Source organism: Alosa pseudoharengus, unplaced genomic scaffold (assembly GCF_046254945.1).
Source record: "Alosa pseudoharengus isolate Yale_2024_CS ecotype anadromous, Long Island Sound unplaced genomic scaffold, YU_APseudo_1.1 YU_APseudo_1.1_scf_11, whole genome shotgun sequence".
NCBI classification, from domain to species: domain Eukaryota; kingdom Metazoa; phylum Chordata; class Actinopteri; order Clupeiformes; family Clupeidae; genus Alosa; species Alosa pseudoharengus.
The window spans coordinates 25,108,286-25,118,285 of record NW_027468576.1 but is presented as its reverse complement, the minus strand read 5'-3'; the positions used below and the strand labels follow the sequence as shown (position 1 = coordinate 25,118,285).

The 10,000-nt window shown below is 45.9% G+C and overlaps 1 protein-coding gene across 1 annotated transcript in view; it reads right to left on the bottom strand.

Moving 5' to 3' along the window:
* The window catches only part of oca2 (oculocutaneous albinism II), an 83,535-nt gene that overhangs the window by 27,561 nt on the left and 45,974 nt on the right, over window positions 1-10,000 (bottom strand). The window contains exons 15-18 of the mRNA XM_076277582.1: window positions 8,885-9,032; window positions 8,055-8,112; window positions 7,641-7,749; window positions 1,576-1,703 (exon numbers count right to left, since the gene is read on the bottom strand). Coding sequence (XP_076133697.1) covers window positions 1,576-1,703; window positions 7,641-7,749; window positions 8,055-8,112; window positions 8,885-9,032 — 443 coding nt within the window. The remainder of the gene's footprint in view (window positions 1-1,575; window positions 1,704-7,640; window positions 7,750-8,054; window positions 8,113-8,884; window positions 9,033-10,000) is intronic.

Sequence of the window (10,000 nt, the reverse complement as noted above, 5' to 3'; positions counted from 1 at the left end):
GCAGATCAGTGGCTGTGTGTGTGTGTGAGAGAGAGAGAGAGAGAGAGAGAGAGAGAGAAAGAGAGTGTGTGTGTGTGTGTGTGCGTGCATGTGTGTCCGTGTGTCGGTGTTTGTGAGTGTGAGTCAAAGCAGGGTCCTTATAAACACACTCCTGACATTTCAGCTCAGCTGAAGGACTCAGTGCGAGTCCTTCTGCCTGGCTACTGGCGACTTTGTCACTCACACACACACACACACACACACACACACACACATACAGCGGCTCGACACACACACACACAGACACACACAGTACAACCACCCCACAAGAACTTCAACTTCTCCACCAAGTAAACAGTTTATTTTGGACCTTTGCTTCGTTCGCTACAAGACGTTCCTGATGAGCCACGGGGGACATGTGTTAACCCACATAAACACACACACACACACACAGCCCCCTGTGTGGGCTCTGTGCAGCTCTCCTCCCTAAACAAAGGCTTAAACACACACACACACACACACACAAAGCACAGATAGCCAGCCAAGCACATCTCCTGCTGACACCCTAACTTTTTCATGTTTCTCTCCCCAGGGTTATAGCTGAGCCGACAGACCCACCAGGAAACAACTTCATCAGTCATCGGCCTCCGCGTTTGTTATGTCTCTCTGACCGTATCAGCGGTAAAAGGAGAAAGTCTCTCTATTTTGCTAAGCTGATGGGAGGAGCAGTGAACTAACATCTCACATCCACACCTACATACAGTAAATGAACTGAAACAAGTTTGCAGCCGTCTGAGAAGAGAAGAAGCCATCTCTATTCTCTTCTCTGTTGAATCCCTACTAAAGAGTGTCACTTGGCTGGGTTTTACCTACTTTACATCTTTATCTGCTTTGTAGACTTTGTACCTGTTTGTAAATTTTGCATATACTGTAGGAGCTAATGTTAGTCTCGAGCCCAGTCAATTTTGCACACTGCATTACTGTACATGTTCCTATTGTACGTGTGTGTGTGTGTGTGTGTGTGTGTGTGTGTGTGTGTGTGTGTGTGTGTGTGTGTGTGTGTGTGTGTGTGTGTGTGTGTGTGTGTGTTTGTGTTTGTGTTTGTGTCTGTTTGTGGAGGTGATGGCTCAAGAGATAAAGGAATTATTCGAGCCTGGCTCTTCCTGACCCTGCCGATGTGTCCTTGAGCAAGACACTGAACGCCAAATTGTTCCCAGTGTGCAGGCTGGCGCCTTGCATAGAGGCCTCTGCCCTCGTTTGAGTGTGTGTGAGAATGGGTGAGTGTGAGACATGACCATTGTGCTTGTAGGAGTAGAACATTGCTATCATTGACCATTTACCATTTGTGTACTATTGGTACAAACAAACGTAACGTCCGCACAACCAAAAGTGGGTGCTGGATAACAAAGTAATATCGTAAAAAAATAGGAAGAAATATCCACACACATGCTTCCCTCCCCTATTGGGCAACATTCACATACCTCCATGACAACAAAGAAAATGACTTTGTCTGTATGCATGTGTGCATAATCATCCATATACCTACTGTACATGTGAGTGTCTATGTGTGTGCTAGTGAACTGTGTTTCCCCATACCTCCATGAGAACAAACAGTGCTGCGAAGAAGAGTAAGGTGGCCCACTCCACTCGGTGGAGGATGATCTCAAAGTCCTGGACATCGGCCAGCACCAGCAGCCACAGGGCTCCTAGGACAGCGATCCAGCCTGCAGATCAAAGCACACACACAGCAAAGACAAGCTCTTCAGATCGCCGCTCAACACACCGGTCCCGACAAGCGCTGGGGCACTCTGTCAAGCATTCTTATTTTTGCTTGTAAACACATACACACACACACACACACACACACGCACACACACACACACACACACACACACACACACACACACACACACACACACAGAAAGAGAGAGTGATCAGCCCTTTAAAACCAACTCCTTGGCATTTAATCAGACATTTCCTCTGCTTGGGTGTACACACAAACACAAACGCACACACACACAAACACAAACAATCATGCACAGCTCAGACACACCCACCCTCACACACAGACACACAGACACACACACACACACACACACACACTGGAATGAAGTGTCAACTCCATCTGAGTCTCTATTAGAGCCTTCTCATCCACTGCTGCAGCACCTAATAGTCCCCCTCCCCCCCCTCTCTCTCTCTCACACACACACACACACACACACACACACACACACACACACACACACACACACAGCCACTCATATCAGACTGCTATAGACAGTATAAGGAGAGTAGACAACTTTCACAAAGATTTTGTCTCTTCTACTGTGAAGATATACCATATTGTCAGTGGACACCAATCTCTCTCTCTGTGTGTGTGTGTGTGTGTGTGTGTGTGCGTGTGTGTGTGTGTGTGTGTGAGAGAGAGAGAGAGAGAGAGAGAGAGAGAATAGAGAAAAGAGAGAGTGAGAGCAGACTGCCAACTGGATTCCACAGCACCACCTCCCGATGATCTAAAGCTTAATAAATATAAATATTATTGTGATGATGATGTTTACTTTTCTACGCAAGTGTGAGCCCTTTAGCGTGCTGTTCGGCTCCTGAGGTGGTATGGGGGGAATGATGGTGTGTGTTTAGATGGCCTTCCGTTGCTTCAAAATATTTCTCCAAATGCCCTGATAATTTACCGATTTGATGAGCACACACAAACAAGTGACATACTTAGCCACTTCTAGGCTGACTTTTTATGACAACAGTACGACACAACATAAACAGTAGTCTTATATCAAAGCCTATTGTCATTTTTAGTCAATAACTAGTTAAAAACAATTCTATGAAATTCTATTGAAATAACTGATGGGAGACTTCTTTAGAGATGTGAACTTATTGTTAGACTCAAGTGAGACTGTCCATGCAAAATTATTTTTTTTGATTTGAGAAAGTTACCGAAAGGTTGGAGACAACCACACAAAATTGCATAAATGAAATCCAAATTCAATAATTATGATACATCAGCTGAAACACATTTTTTAGTCGAGTCTGGTGCACTAAGAAAAAAATCAGTCACTGTTGAACACAGCACTAGACTCATTATCAAAATAGGAAATGTTCTTTCCATAATGGCCGTATTGCGGAGAGTACATATTGTAGCTATTAAAGTATTTTCCAAATGGCTTTACATAGAGTTTTCTGAGTGCCCACTAATACCCAGGTACATCACCATTAATGAGACAGGTGATGCAGAGCAAAATCTGGTAAAGTTGCATCCTATTAGTGACTCTATTAATAACACCATTTTCCAGACATTTCCAAAATGTCAACGACTGAAATTTGTTACTCAAAAAAAGTCTGCAAGCCATTTCCTGGAATGACTGACAGGCACTTCAACTCAAAGAAGAGGCTGTTTTGAAAGGCCAGGGGAGGAAGAGACATTCCAGAGAACTGGCAGATGTGCTGCTGAAATAGAAATAGAAAGAGACTGAAGAGAGTGAAGGTCACCGCAACCCATTTCTCTCCTTCGGAAACTGTACGCATGGAGAGGGGAAAAAAAAACATTTGTTGAGTGCATAGAAGGTCTATGACTTTGATAAAGTTACAGCATGTGTTTAGATTTACTAATCAATGCAACATCCGACAGCTTGGATGGGGCTGTTGTTTTTTGAATTGCCATGCATCGGCTTTGTTCCAGATTAAAGCTGATGGTCCCAGGTGGAGCTGTCCATTCTCTGTGTTGACTGATTCCCTGTCTGAGCAGCGTTAAGTGAAAGCTAATTACCTTGTGCTGATGAGGATCCCTCTCTCCCATCTGCACCCCCCTCTCACTAACTCACTCACTCACGGGCAGCCCTGGAAGGCTCGTCTCTAATGGGTCCGCTTATAATACCGCGGCAGCCGGACCCGACCGGACTGGGGCTTTAGTTAAACCCAAACCCACATCCGCCTCAGCAGATAGCCACGGGCTCTGATTTCAATCAGCCACATGGCTCCCTCTGCCTAATTCACCACTGATCAGATGGAGTCAGGGTGGCATCCCGTTGAGAGAGAGAGAAAGAGAGAGAGAGATAGAGGGATAAAAGGAGAGAGAGAACATGGGGGAAAGGATAGAGCAAGAGGTAGAGATAGAAAGAAAGTGGGGGAGAGAGAAAGTAATAGAGGCGAGGGAAAGTGTGGGAGAGATAGAGGGATAGAGAGAGAGAGAGGGATAACTGGGGAGGAAGCGGGAAAGAAAGGGAGTGGTAGAAATCGTATCTGCCCAAGCCCGGTCAGTTTAATCAAACACTCATTCCGCTGCCGGGCACTGCTGGTTCTTTAACACATAATCCAGTCCGCAAGATTACAGCTGGCTCGCGTCAGAGCAGCCCCATCCAAATGACCTGCGGCCTCTGGGAAGGAAGGCGAGACTGAGTGTGCGCACCTCCAGGCCAAATCTGATTAAACAGGTGAGCGCTGATGATTGCCTCCGGGAAATCAGTTCACAAATGATGAACACCAGGAAGGCGAGAAGAGAGGAGGAGGAGGAGGAGGAGAAGAGATATTCTTCTTTTTCTTATTCTTCTTATTATCATAACTAATGATATGTATTATAATGGAGAAGCCAGCACAGGTTTCATAGGCAGGGGTGGTCAGAAATAAGAGAGAGAGTAGAGGTTCGAGAATATGACAAGAGAGGAGGCAGCAAAGATGATGGTAAACATAGAGAGAGAGAGGGAGAGAGGGAGATAAAGGAAGTGGGAGGTCAAGGCTGTGGAAAAAAGGATGATAAAGGAGCCATTATGAATGGCAAATTACAGGGTAATGGTCAAATAGGAACTAAAATTGTCAAAGCACAGCTAGTTGCCATGTCACCAAAAACACTATTGTGTGCAGTGCAGGTGCAGATACTTATATGGGCAAACAAACAAAAGCATACACAAACACACCCTAACACATACACACACATACACAGACAGACATACAAAGGTGTTCATGTACCTCAATTCCTCTCTCTCAAACACTCTCTCTCACACACACACACACACACACACACACACACACACACACAAACACACACACACAAAGTCAATACAAAAGTTCTACAAAAGAATTCTGGTAAACAAAAGCCATAGTTGGCAGAAGGAGAGCCACTTTTTGAGAAGCCCTGATATTTCCCTATGGCTTCCTGTTCAACTGTGAGACTGTGAGAGAAACAACGAAGAGAAAAATACACCATGGAACCAAGAGAACGAGAGAGAGAGATAGAGAGAGAGGAAAGAACAGAAGAGAGAAAGGGAGACAGAGGTAAAAGAGGAATGCAATTAAAAAAGCGTTCGGAGAGAGGATAGTGCGCATTTTCTGATGGGCCCATTCATCATATGCAAAGACAACAGTGTTCAGCCGAGCAGCGCGCCGTGTCGCGTCTCGGCGCAGTGCATAGCTACCACTAGCGACGTCGTCTCGTCACGCTTGTTTATCTAAAACACCCATGTGTTCATCTCCCCTGTGCTTGTGCCACGCAGCGGCGCCACTGGTTGCTGTGCTCCGTGGACAGCCAGATGAAGTACGTGGCCTACTGTTCCCTGCAGGGTCCGGCCCGCACTATTTCTGTTCCCCCAACGCACTTATAAATAACGCTGGCTTTGCCAGAACAATGTGTGCAATTCATTATCAGCGACTTTGAATTATTCATCACTCATCGTTAAAGAAGCATTTAAATGCATATTTTACATTGTATTCTATGACCATTCATCTTGCTGTGATATTTGGCCCTTCGGTAATAGATAACACTGAATGAAACACTACCTGAACTGGTATCGTCTCGCTCTACAAAGTAAGTGGCACATGGGATGTTTGTTTTTTTAGCGGAACTGGGTGTATATTGTTGGAATACACATGACTCACCGGTGTCTCTTTACTTTTAATTGGGTGCTTTGTTGACATCTCTAAAGTTTTCCAGGTTAAAAACTCAGCAGACTTTTACAGGCATTCAAATAACTATGATTGCTGCTTGTACATGATTGATACCACACTCACTAAACGACTCAGACAATCACAAGCACAGTTTACCTGCCTGTTATATTTGCATTAAGAAAAGCTGTCATCACTCACAACAGCCGAATATGTGAATATTTTCCCAGAATTCAGTGCTGAGGGGGAAATTTCAATGTCTGTTCAATTCGCCCCGGATAGCGTATGCTAGGATACTCATTGGTGCCACGCTGACCTGCACCCGTCATCACATTAAATGATTAACTGATCACGGTGTATTAAAGGGCAAATTAAATCTGCCTGTGTCAACCTAATGGCGTTTTAATGGTCCCCTATTTCCACAACAGCTTCTCCCGGCCAAAAGGCCACGACGGGCAGCCGGGGGCCACTGACCAAGCGGCGCACGCGGTAATGAGGCAGGGCGAGCCGCGCCCGCACGCGTGTGCTCACGTTCCGGACAGGACGAATGGATGGATGGCTGGCTGGCTGACCAGCTGAGTGATCAAGAGAGGGAGCGGACAGCGCTAGCTTAATTAACGCCATGGGGAGGGGTGAGCGGGCGCTTGCACCTGTGATAAAGGGAGCGTGTCATTAATTCACAGACTGAGCATCACACGCACTGGACCATGTGGAGGGGATTTTAAAACACACATACACACACACACACACACACACACACACACACACACACACACACACAGGTCACCTGTGTGTGTGTGTGGGGGGGGAACCCATTCATCAGTTTACAGTGACTTATTCATCCATTACATCAATCGATCACTCCTCACAAACTGAACCACATTCATGCAGCTTGGATTTCTGTAGTTAACATTCTTAACATTTGCCGACAGCATACACACTCCCCTGCACATGCGACGGACTGAAATTACAAATAAAAACAGTTGTCCATTCATTACATCCCTTGACTGACCGGGTTTATATTCTGCTACAGGTTAACCATGAGAGTGCACTGCGTAGATGAGAATTAATAGGGGGAAGAAACCTGGTAGGACCACAGGGTACCAAACACATATGGTTCAGGGAAACAGATTAGAAGGTGGACAGCTCATAGTTTATTTATCATCCTGATTACCATGTTTGCTTCCTTCCTTCCTTTTGCATTTAGGGGGGCCAAAAAGACTATTTTTTCCTCACATAGGGCCCAGCTGCACAGAGAACAATTACATAGCAAACAGCAGCCTTTATGGCACCATATCACAGCTGAGCTTTCATATAGCTGAACCGATTAGCATAGCTTTGGTTTTCTTCCTTCTTATTTCATTGTTTCTGAAGCCAAGCTATTGTACAATGACAAGGAGAAGCCCTTCCACAATGGAGACAGAGCTCATTTCATTTAATTTCTTTCCGGCGAAGAGATGAAATATATAAATATTTGACAGGTCTAAAAGCAGTGCGGTATCTGTAATTTTGCGTTTGCGCGTCTTTGTGAGCCCATTATTCCGACTCAACATCTGACAACGGCAGAGGGAAGTGGGAGCGTATAATTACACTGGAAAGCCTATAACTAGCCTGTAAAAACAATACTGCTGCAACTTAATCATCTATTTATCTTTCTTTCCTTCTTGTTTCCTTCCTTTCTTCCTTCCTTTCTCTTCATCTCTCCCTTTTCCCCTCTCTCTCTCTCTCTCGTTATCTCCATCTTTCATTCAAAATGACATAGAAGGCCAAGTACTTACCCAGATCAAGATGAATGCCAGAGAAGAAGGAGTTGAGAAAGAACATGAGGATGACGACAGCGAGGACGGACACACACTTGACCAGGAGAACCTTGTCAGTTATCTTGTGCTGTTGGAGGCCGATCAAATGCACATGTGGACAGATTAATACTCTTTGACTGCACTTATGTCACCCTAAAAGCATGCTTAAGGCACATTTGAAGAATGTTATGCAGTTATGCAGTCAATATCAGTGCTGAAATGCCACTGTCAAGAGGGGTTACTGAAGGAGGTGTGAAGTGTAATCTGTACAATTGTGTGTGTGTGTGTGTTTTTGTGTGTGTGTGTGTGTGTGTGTGTGTGTGTGTGTGTGAGAGAGAGAGAGAGAGAGGACTGAAAACGTTTGCACTCATCATTTTAAATTCTTTATAATACCTTTTTCTGAAGCTCCTGAATATTGTATTCCCAATTTTTGTCCTCCTGTGATATTTGCCTGCAAGAACAAGAACCCAATTTTTAGCACTTTCCTTCATTACCGTGATGCTGTGACAACTTTACTGCTTACTGCTGACTAGTACTTTCAACTTGAACTTTTGATTTGGCCTCCAGTGCAACATATATTATTTGCAAGTATCAATTGCCTTGGTCTAAGCAAGACAAGATGCACACATGGAATTCATCATCATCAGATTTTATTTTATATAAACAGAAAAATAAAATAGTTGTGAGTGGATGCTGGGAGCGAAAGAACAAAAGGACTATGCAGTGATTAAAATGGCAGCTTCTGCCCGTCAGCTAACTAACTCTCAGCCCTCAGCCACTGGAACGGGTCTGGACATTCATTCATTCATTCATTTGTGCAGGGTTTGTGGGGTTCAGGTGGAGTTGAGTAAGTGAGTGAGTGAGCGAGTGAGTGAGTGAGTGAGTGAGTGACTGAGTGGATGGGTGAAACAGTGAATCTATCCATTACTGGGTGACTGAGTGTGTGTGTGTGTGTGTGTATGTGTGTGTGTATGTGTGTGTGTATGTGTGTGTGTGTGTGTGTGTGTGTGTGTGTGTGAGTGAGAGAGAGAGAGTGTTTGAGAGAGGAATTGAGGTACATGAACACCTTTGTATTTCTGTCTGTGTATGTGTGTGTGTTTGTGTGTGTGTGTGTGTGTGTGTGTGTGTGTGTGTGTGAGTGAGTAAGTGCAGGCCAGTGAGTGGGTAAATGAATGAGCTAGTGGCCATCTGGGTGTTAAATGAGGGCCAGGGGGCTGTCTCACCGCTGGAAGGAGCGCAGCTGGCGGCGGAGCAGGTTCTCCAGGTTGTGCACCTTCTGCGTGAGCAGGCACTTGACGGCCGTCTCCTCGCGGCTGGCAGGGTTGATGCGCTGAGCCGTCTGCTTCCACACCAGGATTTCATGCTTCAGCTCTGCGGGGGTGGGGGTTGGGGGCAGCAGCAGCGTTCAGTATGTGATTCATGTACTCCCACCCCCCCCTTCCACACACACATACACACACACACACACACACACACATCCAACATCACCAACTTCACAATGCACAGGGGCAGGGTGGGCAGAGGAAGGGAGTGGAGCTCAGCTGGAGGGGCTACCACATGGTTTGAGTGTTTGTGTGTGTGTGTTCTGTGTGTGTGTGTGTGTGTGTGTGTGTGTGTGTCTGTGTGTGTGTGTGTGTGTGTGTCTGTGAGTGTGTGTGTGTGTGTGAGAGAGAGAGAGAGAGAGAGAGAGACAGAGAGAAAAAAAGAGGAGGTGAAGGCGTGTGTGCAGTGTGGAAGCGTGAGGGATTTTGCCGGAAGCTTTGACGCATGTGCTTGGTTATGCGTGAAATTTACAACAGGAGTGACGTTAGTTTTATTTTTTTCCTTTATCCGTTTTTTAATTTCTTTTTTATAAATGACTCTGCCTTCCTGTTTATGAAGTCGTGCTGCTGCAGCGTGGAATATGGAGGAGAGGAGTCCTGGCTGGTTGTTTGCTTTATGAGTTTGTTTATGTGTGATTTGTGACCAGCGGTGGTCGCCGTTAGTTCGGTAATGAAGCGTTTAAGTCCGCAGGCACGAGCTCATCTCTGGCACACAGACAGACAGACACACACACACACACACACACACACACACACACACAAACACACACACACACGGATGATGGCCCTGCTGTGGAGGAAAAGCCGTTTTCGATTGACCAAGGCCCCCCCCGCACGGGTTCTAATCCTTACCGCAGGTGGCGTGGACCGCCAGACCAAGCAGCAGCGAAGGAAGAGACACATGTACGCACACAGACGCCATCCGGGGCAGTTTTCTCTCCCGCATCGTGCTCCAATCTGCCCCCCACCCCCTGCACCCCTGCTGCTCACTGTCATACAGTTATTCTGCGGCCTTAC